General features: G+C 42.1%; 1 protein-coding gene across 5 annotated transcripts in view; it reads right to left on the bottom strand.

The window, feature by feature from the left end:
* FRMD4A (FERM domain containing 4A) overlaps nucleotides 1-18149 on the bottom strand; it is a 609192-nt gene that overhangs the window by 324145 nt on the left and 266898 nt on the right. The window contains exon 1 of one of the 5 annotated variants that reach the window (XM_032880954.1): nucleotides 3147-3191. The exons of the other annotated variants lie outside the window; for them this stretch is intronic. Coding sequence (XP_032736845.1) covers nucleotides 3147-3158 — 12 coding nt within the window. The 5' untranslated portion in view covers nucleotides 3159-3191. Of the gene's footprint in view, nucleotides 1-3146; nucleotides 3192-18149 lie in introns of those variants that run through there. 5 annotated transcript variants of the gene reach the window in all.

The raw sequence follows: 18149 nt of genomic DNA, 5'->3' as shown, positions 1-18149 counted from the left end.
AGCAAAGGCAATCTTTTCAACAAATGGTGCTGGAACAACTGAATATTCACATACAAAAAAAAAAAAAAAGAATCTAGACCTTATGCCCTTTATAAATATTAACTCAGAATGAAATTTAGACTTAAGTGTAAAACCCAAAACTATAAAACTCCTAAAAGATAGCATAGAAGAAAATCCAGATGACCTTGGATATGGTGATACATTTTTAGATATAACACCAAGGCAAGAGCCATGAAAAAAATAACTGATAAGCTGAGCTTCACTGAAATGAAAAACTGCTCTGCACAAAACTGCCAAGTGAATGAGAAGAGCCATAGACTGGGAGAAAATATTTGTAAAAGATTTACCTGACAAACGGCTGATATCCCAGATATACAAAGAACACCAAAAACTCAACAATAAGGAAATAAACAACCAGATTAAAAAGTGGACAAAAGACCTTAACAGACACCTCACCAAGGAAGATACACAGATAAAGTAAACATGTGAAAAGATGTTGAACATCATATATCATTAAGGAATTATGAATTAAGATAGTAATGAGATACCACTACATACCTATTAGAATGGCCCAAATCCAAAACACTGACAACACCAAAGGTTGGCAAGGATGTGGACCAACAGGAGCTCTCGTTCAGTGCTGGTGGGAATGCAGTATGGCATAACTGCTTTGCAAGATAGTTTGGTGGTATCTTCTGAAACTAAACATTTACCACACAATCCAGCAGTTGAGCTTCTTGGTATTTACTCAAATGTATTGAAACCTACATCTATACAAGAATCTGCACACAGATGTTTATAGCTATTTATTGTAATTGCAAAAACTTGGAAGCAACCAAGATATTTTCAGTTGCTTAATGAATAAATAAACTTTGGTGCATCCGAACAACAGCCCGTAATGGGCTAAACACTAAGAAATGAGCTATCAAGCCGTGAAAAGACATGGAGGAAATATACACGCATATCATTAAATAGAAGAAACCAATCTGAAAAGGCCACCTATGAGTCTAATTATACGGTATTCTGGAAATGACAAAATAGTAAAGGAGACAGGAAAAATATTAGTAGTTGCCGGACATTAGGGAGGAGGAGAAATGAATAGGTAGAGCACAGTGGGTTTTTAGGGCAGTGAAACTATCTTACATGATTCTACAATAGCGGATACATGTCAGTCACCCACAGTCAACCCATAGAGTGTGTAACACCAATAACCCTAATGTAAACTACTGACTTTGAGTGATAATGGTGTGTCAGTATAGGCTCAATGATTACAATAAACGTATCAATCTACCGTGGGATGTCTGTAGTGGGAGAGGTTGTGAGTGTGTGGGAATAGGAATGTATAGGAAATCTCTGTACTCTCTGCTCAGTTTTGCTGTGAAACTCAAACTAGTCTAAAAAATATTTTTTAGCAATTAATAAAGTGTAAAGAGGTTGATCTGGAGATGATAATCTAAAATGAACAGGAGGAAAAATAGTGGATACAGGAGAACAATTAGATGGTTAGCCCAAGTGAGGGGTAGTAAGGACCTAAACTGGGGCAATGAAATTATGGATTGTATTTACAGAAAAGGAAGGAGTATGTGACTGCACTCTCCTCCAGGAAAGAGGGTATCTGGGAGTTCCCAAATAAGGTAAAAGTGGTGGGTATATTGGAAAATAGTGGGGGGGGGCAGTTAAGGAGAGAAGGTGACTACATTAATGATTTTGTGGTATTTAAATGAAACAACTTCTTACTTAATTAATTTTTCCCTGAGGTGACCAAACTCACACCAACCCCTTGGTATGTCACTGACTGCCCCCACACAAGACCCTACAGCCACCTACCACCAGCCACCACCATGGCAGACCGTGGTTGCTGGGCAGAGGGTATCAGCTGCCAAAGAAACTTCCCATCCTCCTGCTCAATCTCTACTTATACTTCAGAAAATCATGATGCTGGACATGAGCCTCCCATCACTGGAAATCCAGAACGTTGCTCTCCCTTCTTGACACATTCCTTCTTGAAGGCATAACTTCCTGACCCTCCGGTCAGAATGAATGTGAGGTAGTAGGATTCCGGTATCCAGCCTGGAAAGGGCAGTTCCCTCTGGGAATCCTGCCAGTGTAATGTTGCCTCAATTAGATGACAGATTATAAATTAATAAAGAAAAAAAAAAAAAGCCCCAGACTCTAACGGCTGCCAAAACACACCATTCCCTGTAAAGTTCCTGAAAGGGACTTAGTGATGTATAGTGAAAGAGCCAACCCCCCACAGCCTTTTCTAGATTCGAGACGCAGAATGAATGGTCCTCAGATGGACCACTGCCGCCTTTCCCAGGAGAGAGCCAATGTTGTTCTTGGAAGGAGAACACCTTTCTTTCAGCTAAATACCCCCTGCATGCTTCACACAGTCTGAAGCTCCCTAAATCCCCATCAATAATACAAAACAGACAGACCTATCACCAACAGAAATCCCCAAGAAAAGAGTAAGAACGACTGTGGTTGGTTTGGGGCAGAAACAATGTTTAGGTTGCTATGGATGCCAGGGGTTTTCAAAGACTGTGTTTCTAAAATCATCACAGGAATAGAAGTATCCTTTGTCAGCTGCCGCTTCTTTTAAAACCAGTCGCTCAAACCGCCTCATGCCATAAAATCCATTCCTGAGGACGCACTGGTGACCTAATCTCTAGGAAAATGGCCAGGATCCAGTGGCTGGGGCTCTACGCAGAGCGATGAGCTCTCTCTAGCCTCACCCTCAGCATTCTCCGTGGGAAAAATAAAGTATGTTGAGCCCGCCTTCCCTTTTGTTTTCTGGAATGATCACTTCACTTCACCAGGGGATCCGCGTCTCCCAGGGAATACCTTCTAAAGCTACTTTCCTCTCTTGGGCAAATGTGTTCCATTCATTCAGCCTCCCACACATTGCTTGTTCTCAGAAGCCATTTCCCTGCTAGGTCATCTGTACAGACCATTCCCTGCCACTCAGGCATTTAGCGTCTTTATGGTTTTGTCCCCCCAAGGCACATAAGCACACGTCAAGCCACTGTGGGAGCGTTGGACTGTTATGGAATAGAATCCTATTCGGGAATGGCGACAGAGTCATGAAGACTGCGAGGGTGGAGAGGGGGATCTGTTGTGCAGAATAAGGGAAAGCCTTTACTTACAAACACATCCATGAGCAGATGCTCCAGCGTCACTTCAAAGTCTTCCAGTTTGGCAGCTAACGTCATAGTGAATGCTCCGATGCGCGAGGAGGCTCCACTGACACCCACGCCTGCGAGCTCCTCAGCTCAGAGAACACAGCAGGTGTCAGACGGAGCCACACGTGGGACTGGCGCCAGTGGGAAGGGGACTAGAACATCACAGACCGCGCTGATAGAACCCGGTAGCCAGAAACCTTCAAGGGTTAAAGGAGAAAGCTAGGTTTTTCTAGCATGAGGGACCAGACCAGATGCAAAGTGATGTCACCAGGTACAGATACCAGCCACGGCCAGCTCTTTACAGCTCCCCAGTCTGAGGTGCTGTGCGAAATGTGGGAAACCCCAACTGTGGGAGAGGGAGAAAGCACCGAGGAGGTGGTGAGGGGCAGCCGGGAGAGAATGGAAGATGCCGTCTGACTCTGATATTTATAGGGCCACATGTTTTTGACTCTAGCCCATTTCTCAGTTCATTTCTGACCTTTCATAAATGGCCAAGCACACTAGGGTGTATTGTAGAGCGGGGGCAGTGGGTCCCACAGAAGTTGGCTGTGACCAATGCTAGGGCAATTCACACAGACACGCCATCAATAGTTCTTTGTCAAAAACCCATCAGACCTTGTTCTGTACACGATGACAGAAAAGAACATAGTCTTGTGAAAAACAAGGAAACGAAAGTCGTGGGGGTACTAAATTTTTCCTTGGAATATTATTAGATCCTTACACTCTCCTCCGTTCTCTGTCCCCCCCACCCCCTCCTCTGTGAGAGTAGATAAACATCAAGGAAAAAATTTAATCTCTTGTGTCAACTCTTCAAACTTCTGCCAGTAAAGAATATCCACTATATCTTGCAAATGTCATTTTTCCTTTTTGGTCTTCAAAATTTGACCTTTTTTTTCTTACCTAAAACATTGCAAAATTGTGGTAAAATACACATAACATAAAATTTACCATCTTCACTGCATTTTATGTGTCAAGGTCAGTAGTGTTGAGTACTTTCATGTTGTTGTAGGATGCATCTCTAATCTCATATTGTAAAACTAAAACCTGTACCCATTAAACAAATTGCCAGCCCCCCTTCTTCCCAGCCCCTGGCACCCACCGTTCCAGTTTCCATCTCTATGGATCTGACTAGTCTCAGCAGCTCACATAAGTGAAATTATACAGTATTTTATACAAGTCCTTTTGTGTCTGGCTTATTTCACTTATATTATCTTCAAGGTTTATCTATGTTACAGCATATGTCAGAATTGCTTTCCCTTATAAGACTGAAATCTTATATCCTAAGAAAGACCCCTGCTTTGGATAATTCTTCAGGCCTGTGAAAATCTCTGAGGAACACTTGTCCATCGAGTCTTTAGTGGCCATTCCTGTTGTAACTTTCCTAACAAAAACAGCCTTGCTCTATAAGTAAGTGCTGTCCTGTTCCCTAAACAATTTCCAAGCTGAATGATCCATGAAAAGTCTGGTCTCCAACTCCAAACAGGGTGTGACCACTTAAGAGTCAATATTGATGCCAAAGAAGAGGGAGCCCCATGTGAAGTTGAGGAAATATAAAAAGGCTCTATGATAAAACTTCTCCCCTTCTTGTCAGAGCTCTTAAAAGTGGGAACAGCTGAAACTCTCCAATTTAGTGTCTTTCCATGAATTTTCATTTTCCCAAAGGAGATACAGACCCACTTAATTCAGCATTTAACATTTAAACAAAGCAACCATAAAGGACAAGGAAAAAATTGATAAAAAGCATATTATTTCTAAAGCAGATTTGGAGTCTGTCAGGGTAGTTTAGCTTGACAGTTGGTCATAAATTGTACATAAATGTTCTTTGAGTTACGGTTTTGATTCTGTTTTGGGGCCTCTTGTAGAGGAATGAGAGTGGCTTCATGACAAGCATTTCTGTTTAGGGAAAGGCACAAGGGAGCGGGCAGCGATGCTGTGATGAATGGCTCCAATAGCCAAGAATGTACAGAAAATATATTTCCTGGATGGGTGAACTCATACTCACAGCAGTTCCCATCAGCAAATGCATTTGCCATGTCTGGAGCGGGTGCAATGACCAGAGGAAACAATGCCAGCAACAAAGACTCGGCACAAGCCAACTTCTTGCCATGCATTTGCCATGTTTTGTTAAAACTATGGTTTTCCAGCAGAGACTCAAAAATCCAGGTGCCTTCTCTCACCAGGAAAGAGAGCGTTGAGTGAAAAATCGGCCACATGATCAGGAAGATTATTGCGGAAGACAGGTGTATCCACAGATGCAGTTTGGTTCTGGCCTCTTGGCCATCTCAGGAGAGCTTTCAAAATCAGGTTTTGAAATGCACTCTCTTTATGAATTAAATTTGGATTAAGTATTTCGAATGTCTGGAATTTTGTAAAAAGGATACTTGCTTCTTTCGTTAATTTTCTTCCTGAGATGGACAAGGCATGAACCAGTGGAGAACAGTGAATATTTTTCCTTTATGGCCGGCAGTCTCCCAGCCCCAGCAATGAGTTTACATGGTCTTAAGCAGCAGACAATGGCTTCTCTAGAATATGAACAGCAAACTTCATGGACTAGAAACTGTATAATTTGAGCCATGGAAGTGGTTAGTATTCTCGAACTAGGGCTCCGAGGAGGATGTGTTGAGAATATCCTACTTTTAGGAACAAAATGACTTTAACAGTTTCCAAAAGGGAGAAATTGACCAAAAGGGAGTCAGCATGAAGAGAAGATGAAAACTGGTAGTAGGTTGTGGATGTCATCCATAAGAGACATTTTTTATGAATTCCAAAGTTAGTGGATGAAATGAGGCATATGGAGTAAGTGGGTACCCTTGAGGCAGCAGGACCCCACCAGCCTTAAGGCAGGGAAACTGTTGATACAGTACTATAAGGCAAGTTCACTGGCATTAGTGCTTATGAGAAGCTGGTGAAGGATGGCTTTGGGAAATTGAAGGTGGAAGTTTTTTTTAAGTAACTCTGTTCTGTCTAATGAATATATATTTTTGCTAATGACAGAGTTTTCTTAATGCTAATGTCAACTCTGAACATGTATTTGCTCATTCATTTATGCATCCTTTCTACAAAAACGTACTCAGCACCTGGCACAGAGGGTGGGATGATGGGTGCTGGTGCTGCTAAGATGAAGGAATAGCTCTTTCTTCAAGACCTTACAGTCTTGAGAAGACATGGCAAGATGTGCTGGTACAATTCTATACTATCCTTTTTCGATGTTATAAAAAAAAGTGTATATCTCCCTGTCAAGGCCATTTTCTCTGGGACGTGGGGGGTTAGGGAGGACTCACTGATAAAGGGGGAAGGGAGAATGTCACCCCCACCCTATGGGAAAGGCATGAGCACGAATAAGTGAGATGCAGAGTCCACCCCCAGATGGATTTACAGCAATAAGTGCAGGGGTCTGGCAGGGGTTAGTGATAGAGACTAGAGGTCTGAGCCCCAAAGACCATTTGAGAAGGTGGCAACCAAGGTCTCAAGATTCACAACACAGGATCCTGACACCATCTCAAAGACATGCCTTTGATGGTATAAATCTCATTTGAGGAAAAAAAACCAACAACAACACACTTTAACCATTGATCAAAGCATCTGGGTAACCCAAGAAGGATCTGACATGCACCACCGTGCCAGCACGATGGTAAATATGAGTCAGCAACACACCTGATACAGGAGGCAAATGCAACTTGAATAATAACACTGGTGTGTATGGTTTTAAATCTCGAGTCTCTTCCTGTTTAAATCTTGGGTGACCACTTTCTTCTTCCTTGTCTATGAAAAACTCCCCCCAGGAAGCTCAACATTCTGGTGATAGAATTCAATAAAAGGAAAATCTGTGGAAGGTGGGGATTTGGCTGAATTCCCTGTATAGCCAGGTAGACAGTCTCCCTCAGTTTCCCCAGGGGAGCTGTGGGCAAACCATCCTTCTAGAGAGTACTGTGTTTTCTGCAGCCCTGAAAATGAACTGTCTACTTCAAAAGCATGAGTCTTGATGGAGGTAAGGTCCGTGGCTCAACTAGATCATAGTCCAATTCATATCAAACAATTTCTATTAAGTACAATAATGAGCAAGCCCAAGGCGGTAGGCAATTGAATAGGCAAAAATATTTTCCTGGAAAGGTCTCTCTCTCTGCCCTAGAGCAGTGGTTTTCTATTTATTTATTTAAAGACCATTTATTTAAAGGTCAGGTACAAAGCAGTGGATCAGACCACCATCAGGTCAATCAAAATTCGTCACTGAGATAACCTAGTAACCATTTTAATGCTTCAACTGGTGAATCTAAGCAGAAATTTGATCCGATGATGAAATAATTACTGAGAATTTTTTAAAGGCAAAATCACTGACTCTTATTTTGATCACTCACTTATGTCCCACAGACCCAGTTTATAATATAAAACACCCCCAACAATATGTGTAAAAGCAACTAATATTAATGTCCTATTGATGACCTTGCCTGTCAAGCTTCTGTCTCACCTTAAAACCAGAAAGGGAGGGTTTTGAAAAGAAATCATGCTTGTTTAAGTAAACCAGACTCTTCTGCTTGCCCTAACAGATAGCTGCCTATCTAGGGCTAGTTATAAAGGCTCTCCTGTCTGCTCTGGCTGTCTCTCGGACGGCAGACATGGGAATTTAAAGGTTTGTTTCTACAGGGCCCCCGGCTGGCTGGCACAGCAGTGCGTCAGGGCTGGGGTATCAGCAGACCACGCTCTCAGTGTTTGCCCATCCTTCCCGTGTTGGTGTCAGATGGCTGACACAACCAACCTTGTCTTCACTGCTCACAATGCACTTTCAATTTTGACAGCCTCTCTGACAAGTACAAAGGCTCTATTCCTCTATATCTGTCCCCCACTCCACTCCCCCTGTCCCTCCCACCCACATGCCCTGCCTAGTCACAAGGAAGAATTTCAAGACTTTCAAAGCCAACAGGCGGTGAAATTCGTGTCAGGCACATGCAGTAATGCCCTGGGCTCATGATGGAGAGAAACACATAATAACTCTCCTGATCTCTCATTCTTGCCACTTGTCACATGGTCTACCACTTGGAATAAAGGAGGCTTATGGGGGTTCTGAAACCAGCACCAACGGGGCGTGGGTGGAGATGTGCCAAAAACAATCACCTCAGCTCCACCACCTGTGTTTTCTAGACACCTCACTTTCCAGAGTTCAAATGCAGGTTTTGGAAACATAGACCCTTACCACATTCTCCCAAATCTTTTACGGATGTTTTTGATGACTTTTTCTCATCTGTAAAAGTTGCATGGGATTTAAAAGATTTCCATGCCTTCCAAGGTTGTTTTGAGAATGTACATGATAAAGGTAAAGTGCTTAGAGCTAGTCTGAAATGAGAAGATATGCAATATGAACTACACGATGGTTGCTAGTTGCTGGGGACTGAACATGTAGGTACCCCCTGAAACTCAGAGGCAGAAAACCTAATGCCCAGTGTGATGGTATTTTGAGGTGGGGATGCAGGGAGGTGATTAGGTCATGAAGGGGGTAACCCTCATGAATGGAATTAGTGTCCTTATAAAAGAGGTCCCAGAGAGCTCCCTCATGCCTTCCAACTGCCATCTGAGGTCACAGCTAAAAGACGGTTGTCTACGAATCAAGAAGTGATAGGACTATAAAGCAGGAAGTAGGTCCTCACCAGACACTGAACTGGCCAGTGCTTGATCTTGGACTTCCCAGCCTCCAGAACTATAAGAAGTAAGTTTCTGTTACTTATAAGCCACCAGTCTATTGTATATTGTTATAATAGCCTGAACAGACTGAGACACTACAGTTACATATGTTCCTCTTTGGGGACCTATGAGTGACAAGTTGGCTCGGTTACATCATTGCCCAAATGAGTGAGTCTGCTGGTGGTAAGAGAACCACCATCCATTTTGAGTAACTCTGACTTAGATTGGGTCTTCTCTCTCCAAAAGCCTTCCTCATGTTGCCTTAGAATGATCAATGACTCTTAATCCTTTCAGAGACAATGGCCTTTTGTTACAATGAATCTTTCATAATGTCCCTTACTGTCCTCAAGTGAAATAATGGATAATGTAACCTGCCTACACATATTATTTAAAAAATATCAACACAACTCTGCTACATAAAGAAGCCATAAAATGAAAGCAATCTATAAAGAAATAACACATACCAGTACACACAGAAGTCTTTGTACAATGCAACTACACAGAAAACATGGTGAACTGATCACTTAATCACTGTCAACACAACCAGTCCAAACACAAAGGGACATCAGCCTGCTCCCCATGGTAACAGTGTGGTGGTCTCCTCCTTCTCTTCTGTTGTTTGGGGACAGCCTCCCTGGGCTTGACCAGTGGTAACAGGAAGGAGGAGAATCTGGATGGAAGGAAATATGGCTGCGCATATTTGGGCAGAAGAGAATGGTATTTGGCACATCCTGACCAGTCTTAGCAACTTAGTAGCCCATTGCTCCAGACCAACTCAACTGTGATTTGAGAGGCTGTAATAATTACCAGACAGGCCTGGAATGGAGCTGAATATCTCCTCATCTCCAGTATATTCTTGAGATACTATGTCCTTGGATATCAAGAGCCATCTAGTGTAACTTCAATATTTTCCCATTTGGACCCTAGGGTCCTCCACTAAGGATAGGCCAGGAAGCTATGGCACTTGATCTTGACTTTTCATTTTTACTTTTCCCAGGGGCTCATCAAAATGCCTGCATTGTATCTTGCATGTCCTGGCCTTACTCCTCAGGCTGTAGAGGAGACAGCTGGGGCAAGTGAGTCGGCTGTGGCAGGCTGGCATCACATGTGTGAAATTCTCTAAGATCTCATAGGTGATCAGAATCCTAAGACACTGGCTCCTAACTGTTGCTTCATCTTTCCTTTGGCACAGCCCTGTGTTTTCTACTCCAGAACCTGGAAGGGCATTCTGGGTATAGCTGGCCAAAGACTTGCAGGGGGAAGATGACTCTTCACCTTTACTCTTGTTTGATTGATCTAATCCCATCACTGAGAAAAATGAAGCTTCCACAAAACAAGATAAATATTTTTGTTAGAAGCACTCTGAAGGTGTATGGATCTTGGGCTTTGGGTGGCCTCTACCCACACCTCACAGCCCTAATCAATGAGAAAAACCTAAGCTTCAGATGCAATTGACAACCCCTGGTCAAGGTTAGCTAGAGCATGAACCTGGATGAGAGAAGGACTTGAAATGATGTGAATGTATATCGCCACAGCAGTACTGCTCCAGAGATGGGCCCTAACTTCCTCGCTTGGGGTGTCCTTTGAAGGGAGGAGGGCTCATTGCATCATAGGTTCTCTGACATTTCCACAATAACTACAGTTCCTGGGGTAATTTCATAGCAGGGAGATGAGCCTGTAACACAGGTGCACACAGGAGCTCTTCACTGATCCTCCACAGTCGTAAAATGGAGTCCAAAACATTCAGTGTCTGAGAGCTTTGCTTCCCTTCTGAATATGTGCACTGATTAGAGTATAATGAATCTTTTCCAAAATATGGTAAGATGAAAAACCCACTAGTCACATCAAGAAAACAGGGCACTGAAGTGTGAAAACTTTAGTAATGATGCCGTATTGAGTATATTATTAATTATGATACACTAATATGAAAGTTTCTACTTGCTTCATGATTTATCCCACATTATTAGGGCTGTCTCCATAATTAATATTGCTTCTCTCACTTTTAACATAAAGACCTTTGGCTTAAGATGGAGAGTGAATGACCCAAGAATTTATTCCATGGGATTGCTTCACAAATAGCCAGGATTTGCTGTAAGTTGCTTTCCACATGGTTACCAGTGGGCTTGCTGGTTGGAACTGGAGGTCACAGGCACAGTGAGGACAGTACAGTGCATATTCTTCCCCGTACTGGAAGGCTGTCCCAGGACAGCTGAGGCAGGAGTGACGCTGGCATCCTCAGTCTGTGACTTGAGTATCTGAGCCTCTTTGGCTCAGTTTCCTTGTGGGTCCAGTTCCAGGCAGAGATTAGACAAAAGTTTCTAGATTTCGGGATTACGGTACAGTACAATGTGCACATCAAGTTAAATACTAGGGGACAAAGCTGGGATTGCCAACATGAGAAGCTGGGGCATTAAAAAAAAAAAAAAAACTGAAGTAACAAGAACAAGCCAATTATCATCTGCCATCACCATGATTTTATTTAAGAAAAGACATTTCAACACATAGCAAACATGAAAGAGATATCATCTTAAATTTTAAAGTGGAAGGAAGTCAACTGGATGGCCAAGTCCGTCTGTTGTCTGTGTGCATTTTCTGCCATGTTCCAAGAACTTTATTTTAGGCCTGTGTGGGTCAGGGACTGGGGCTGGAACCAGAGATGGGAGGGTCTTCAGCTGCAATTCAGCTCTGATGCCTGTGGCTTCATCTCCAGTTTTCAGCACATCCTCACTGCTACCCAAACAGACCAAAGACACGCAGGAGCGAGCTGATGGGCAAATCACTGGAGACAGACCCATGTGATTTAACCTCTCACCAGCTCTCTCGGCATTGAAAACAACCTCAGCAAGGCAGAAGAGAAAGCCTATATAAACACTCTGCCTTCACCCTGAGAGGCATGGAAAAGGGACGAAACCAGACCAGGGGAGAGTGGAGTGATGCTTATTTTATTTCCCGATCCAAACACGTCCTGGCAGGCCTGTTCTGGAACCAGCAGCGCGCTCTGGGAGCTACAGGCCTCACCATGATGAAGATTCTTCTCTAAGCAAGCGCCTGGGAGGGAGCAACCTGATTTCTGTCCACAAGACAGGATGCCCTCTTTTTTGAAACTTGTTTTGTTGATGGGTTAGAACAGGTAGTATATGCAGATGATACAAAATTAAAGATTAATAAGAGAGTACAGATAAAAAGTTAGTCTCTTTTACACCTCTGACTTACAGCCACCCAGTTCCCCTTAGAAACAACCACCTTTATTATTTCCGGAGATGTTCTAATCAGATTCAGGCATAAAATATTACCATTTGTGTATGCGATATGTATATGTAATATGTATAATTATTTACAACTGTAAATAGTATTTCATTGTCTGGAAATTTTCATTTAACCTATCCCTTATTAATGGGTATTTGCATGGTTGCTAAGGCAACATGAAAATGCATTTTGCCCAGGTGCCAAAATATTTTTTTTATTAAAGATTTTATTAAAGATTTTGTTTATTTATTTGATAGACAGAGATCCCAGAGAGGCAGGCAGAGAGAGAGGGGGAAGCAGGCTCCCCGCTGAGCAGAGAGCCCAATGTGGGGCTCAATCCCAGGACTCTGGGATCATGACCTGAGGCAAAGGCAGGCTTTAACCCACCTAGCCACCCAGGTGCCCCAGGTGCCAAAATATTTTTAAGGTAGAATTCTAGAAGTGGAATTGCTGGCTCAAAGGTCATGTGCATTTAAAAAAATTATATTGTAAATTTTACTCTCTGTAGAGCTTGTGCCAGTTTATACTCCCACAAAAGAGAGTGCCTGATTCCTGACACCCTCGGCCACAGGGTGTGATAGCTAGCTTTTGAATCTTGGGCGAGGTGATGTGAAAAATGGCATTACATTTTACTTCATTTTAAAATCTCCTTTAATAACTGAAAATATTCTTCACAAAAATTCCCCAATATTAATTCCCTTTTCTAAACCAAGGCATCACTGATCCAAATGGGTCCAGCTGTGTCTCATAAACATTCCAATAATGAGCATACACTAATGATTAGCAACAAGATGTTAGACCCATCTACCCAAGAAGTCCACATTTAAAGGCAATTTAAGAGAATCTTTATTAATGGTTCCCTTATGCATCTCTGTATTACATACCCCCAAACACACCTGTTAGGATGAATGAAAATTAAAACCACACTGAGCAAGAACAAAGGGTAATTCATCCAAATAGTCTCCTTTGTAGAATTTCCCTTCGGCCTTGAGAAGAGATATCAAAGCAATGAAAAGATTTACTCTTGAGAGACTTTGGACCATGACACGTGATCAGATGTGGACTGGAAGAAATTGATAACATTTGTCAGCTACTCAGTTGTGAAACTCCCGCACTCCGAAGCTAATCTCATGGAGGATCAGCAGTGTAGGAGGTGAATGTCCCAGCATTTCCACCGTGTGCCAAGGTACATGAGCATGAACACCTCTAAGTGTGGCTGCAGGTTCCCCGTGGCTTTGCCGAGCAGACCTGCTCCCCATGACTTTTATTGGCAAGGATGATCCTATTGCCTCACTAATTCTCCAGGTCATGAGCTGTGCTTGGAAAAATGATCATAAACGTTGACCTTCAGGATACCAATTCTTGGGCATTTTTGAAAGGGACAGTGTAGATGCCATGGATTTCTTGGATGTGTAAGAAATCTTTACAGAACAGCAGCCAACACGCTAAATAATTTATTTAATTCATTTAACTTAATTTTAACATATTAAATATTTATCAAGCTTTATTATCAAAATCTATCAAATTTGCATTGAGGTTGTAGTGATTTTATCATACACTGCCAACCCTAAGCTATGAATCCTGTGACTGGAAATGGTTAGACTCATGAATTGTTAGGTTAATTTATAGAACATGACCTGTACTTAGACCTCTACTGTTGTTTAGTAATATCCTTTTTGCTCACAATGGGGTAGATATTGTACAGACTACTGGTGGAGCAGGTATTTCACATCTAAGGATTTGCATTTCTAATTTCTAAGTAAGATGTAAAAGCTAGATTGCTTGCTCCCTTGCTCATCTTTCATCTATTATCTACCTACCCACCTATCACCTATCACCTATCTAATCTTTGGTTTGTACCGGGCACTGTTTTAAGTGCCTTATAAATACAAACTTATTTAATTCTCACAGTAGCCCAATTAAGTGGTTATCCCATTCTATCCCATTTCACAGATGGGGAAACTCAGGAACAGAAAGGTTAAGTCACGTGGTCACAGTCACACAGCCAGTTCAATGGTACAGTCTGAACACAAGCTCAAGTCTCCTGGCCCTGGAATCTGATACAATGATACACTGGCCCTGTGTGTGAAAGACATTCTAGTTTTGTGAGCAATCACTTGTCCCCTGTCTCTGAGGGAAAATCATTCTTCTGTTGAACGAAACACAGAGAGCTCTCGTGAGGAAGCAGAGCTGGTTAAAAAGTGGGGGGAGGGGTAGGGAGGGTGACTGGAAAATATCTGGTATCCATTTATAAGATACTCTTAATAGCATCTCCATTGTGTCATGGAGAGAGTCAATAATGGTACCAAAGGAATTTAGTTGAAGTGAATGTTGGAGCAAAGAACATACAGTGATGTAATTCTTGAAGTTGGGGGAGGAGTATAATGTTCATCTGGGACTGGAGATGAGGGAACAGGCCCTCAGGGCCTTAGCCTCAGTTGGCCTGTCTGCCTAAGGCCAGTGTGAAACTAGTGGCCTGAGTCCAGACGTTCTATCTATTATCTATCTCCTGTGCTCTTGCTTCCACCCCTGGTTAAGAGGACTGTGGACTGCTCAGACAAAACAGATTAATTCAGGCGTCTCCTTTTTGCTCTCTGCAAATACGTTCTTCACAGGCACTGAGGTGAGCAGGAGATGGGGTACAGCGGTTCTGCCTTCCTTGTGCAGGTGTTTCCTTTAACGAGGTGCTGATGGGAGGTGGTGGAGACAGAAATGCATGGAGTGTGAGAAGAGGGAATGGCAAGATGTCTCACCAACAAGCCTATATAATTACACTTCTCTGGGCTTATAAGAAGCAGGCACCAGGCCTTGAGAGTGGAATAACTGTTTTTGCTTCTCTTAATTAAAGGAATTATATGACTCCTTTGCGAGAAAGCAAAATGACTTATTTTATCATAATTAAGCTTTTAAAACAGCAACTTGCAGCACTTTGAAAATGTCATGGAGTTTATGGAGTTACACTTGATTCCTTTTTTTATTTTGTTTTGTTTTGTTTTGATGCTGAAATTGGGCAATTAAAACACTTCTTCTTTCTCCAAATGGAACAGAGCTCTTTCTGTCCTTCCAGTTTTTCAGAGCTGCTTCTTAAAGAAGCCTAACATCTTCCTTCTGATGTTTTTCAAAAAGCCTTTCTTACGATGTTCTTAAAAAAGCCTTGCTTTGCTGTAGCATTCCCAAAACTTCAACACTTTATCTACAGATTAATTTTCCATCCTAAAATTCCAACTAACTGGAAGTTCTTTTGTCTGTTTACCCATTAGTTTTCTGCACCTAAAGGGAAACACATCACCATCCTCCTACCTGAGCTATTTTGTTAAACAAGACTTAAAATTAGGAACATTTGTAAATAAGTCCCAAATGTAGATATATACCCAAAAGAAATATGTCTATATGAGCACTTAAAGATATGTCAGGTATTTTCAGAGCAGTATTATTCATAAGTGCTCCAAAATGAAAATAATTCAAATGCCCATCAGAAGCAGAAGAGAAAAATACATATTATATTCATATTGAGTAATCATGTAATAGGATAAAATATATCAATATAGCTAAATGAACCTCTGTTAATTCAAGAACATGGGTAAATCTTATGAATATAGTTTTGAGTGGTGGAAGCTAGACATAAAAGGATACATATATTGTGTTTATACTTACATGAAGTTCAAAAATACTGAAAATCTTGAAGATTTTCAAGATAGGACAAGACTTAGAAAACTTTTTTTAAAAGGACACTTTTACTTGCAACATGTTACCATGTCATCTGTCTGCATATTGAAAAGAATGTTTTCTTAATCAAAAAACTTGAATGTATAATACTGAAGTTGCTGAGGACTGAATGCAAATCTCTTTCTGATGGATTTCTTTTTATGGGTCATTTCCACCATATATTCTATGTTATTTTGTGAAGAAATTCTCAGACTTGTTGTGCTATGTGGACACAAAGGTAATATTCAAAGGAATTGTCTGAGAATGTATGTTTATGTTTTAGCAGAGGATTAAATCACAAGCTTCAGCCACAAAACTATTTTTTTTCCTTCTCTTTTCTACCTCACATCTTGCCAACTGGCCTCCTAAATTCTACCACTGCTTTTTTCATCCCCCTTCTTCTCTTCTGATGTGCAGTTAAGCTGTTCTCCCCAGTCCTATCTTCTGCCTTTCCCCTACATCCCCTTGCCATCTGGAACTTTATCCACTCTGATGATAATTTCTCTACTTCCTTCGGCTGCATTATTCCTAATCCCCATTACCTGTCCTAACCCCTGTCCAGCACTCTGGCCTCAAATGCCCCGCGGTCTCAGCCACACACAGCTACGTCTTTTGCCGAGATTACACAATAAAACATAAAACCAAACTAATTCTCACTAAACAAGCTGTGGTTTTCTACTTGGTGATCTGGGTTGGTGGCACCACCACTCACTCAGGTGCCTGACTCCCACCTTGGGTTACCTTTAACTCCCCTTCTCCCCATTTCCAACTAGTCACCCAAGGACACCAACTCTGCCTTTTACATTCTGTCTAATCTCTGTCCCCAGGGTTGGTACCATCTTGGAGATTCATTGTTTTATTGGCTGCTTTGGATTCCTCACTGATCTCTCTGTTGCAAGTCTCTCCCCATACTAATTCTTCCTGCGTTTGGCTACTTAACTGGGTTGAATAGTGTCCCCCTCAAATTCATGTCCACCAGGAATCCGCGGATGTGAAATCATTTGGAAACAGGGTCATTGCGGACATTAGTCAAGATGAGATCAACTGGTATTAGAGCAAGCCCTAAATTCAATACCATTGGTGTCCTTATTAGAAGAGGCAAATGGCTAACAGACACATGAAAAAATGTACATCATCATTAGCCATCAGAGAAATTAAAATCAAAACCACGTTGAGATACCACCTTATACAAGTTAGAATGGCCACAATTAACAAGACAGTAAACAACAAGTGTTGGAGAAGATGTGGAGAAAGGGGAACCCTCTTACACTTTTGGTGGGAATGCAAGTTGGTGCAGCCACTTTGGAAAACAGTCAAAAAATCATTCAAAAAATTAAAAATAGAGCTACCCTATGACCCTGCAATTGTACTACTAGGTACAGGTACTTACCCCAAAGATACAGATGTAGTGAAAGGAAGGGGCACATACACCCCAATATTCATAGCAACAATGTCCACAATAGCCAAGCTGTAGAAGGAGCGAAGATGCCCTTCGACAGATGAATGGATAAAGAAGATACGGTTCAGGGGCGCCTGGGTGGCTCAGTGGGTTGAGCCTCTGCCTCTGGCTCGGGTCATGATCCCAGGGTCCTGGGATTAAGCCCCACATCGGGCTCTCTGCTCAGCGCGGAGCCTGCTGCACCCCTCCTCTGCCTGCCACTCTGCCTTCTTGTGACCTCTCTCTCTCTCCCTGATAAATAAAATCTTTAAAAAAAAAAAAAAGAAGATATGGTTCATATATACTATGGAATAGCCACCAGAAAGGATGAATACCCACCATTTGCATCGACATGGAGGGGATTATGTTAAGTGAAGTAAGTCAAGCAGGGAAAGACAATTATCGTATGGTTTCACTCATATGTGGAATATAAGCAATAGCACAGAGGACCATAGGGGAAGAGAGGGAAGTCTGAAGGGGAGAAATCAGAGGGGGAGATGAACCGTGAGAGATTGTGGACCCTAGGAAACAAACTGAGGGCTTCAGAGGGGAGGAGTGTGGGGGGAGGGAGTAATAGGGTGATGGGTGTTAAGGAGGGCACATGTTGTGTTGAGCACTGGGTGTTATACATAACTAATGAATCACTGAACACTTCATCAAAAACTAATCATGTACTATACAGTAGCTAACTGAACATTTGAAAAAAAAAAAAAAAAGAAAGAGGGGCGCCTGGGTGGCTCAGTGGTTAAAGCCTCTGCCTTTGGCTCAGGTCATGATCTCAGGATCCTGGGATCGAGTCCCGCATCAGGCTCTCTGCTCAGCAGGGAGCCTGCCTCCTCCTGTCTCTCTCTGCCTGCCTTTCTGCCTACTTGTGATCTGTCAAATAAATTAAAAAAAAAAAAAAA

This window comes from Lontra canadensis, unplaced genomic scaffold (assembly GCF_010015895.1).
Source record: "Lontra canadensis isolate GAN:19392208 unplaced genomic scaffold, GSC_riverotter_1.0 scaffold72, whole genome shotgun sequence".
NCBI classification, from domain to species: Eukaryota; Metazoa; Chordata; class Mammalia; order Carnivora; family Mustelidae; genus Lontra; species Lontra canadensis.
Note: the sequence above shows the minus strand (reverse complement) of the source record. Positions and strands in the feature narration are given on the sequence as shown.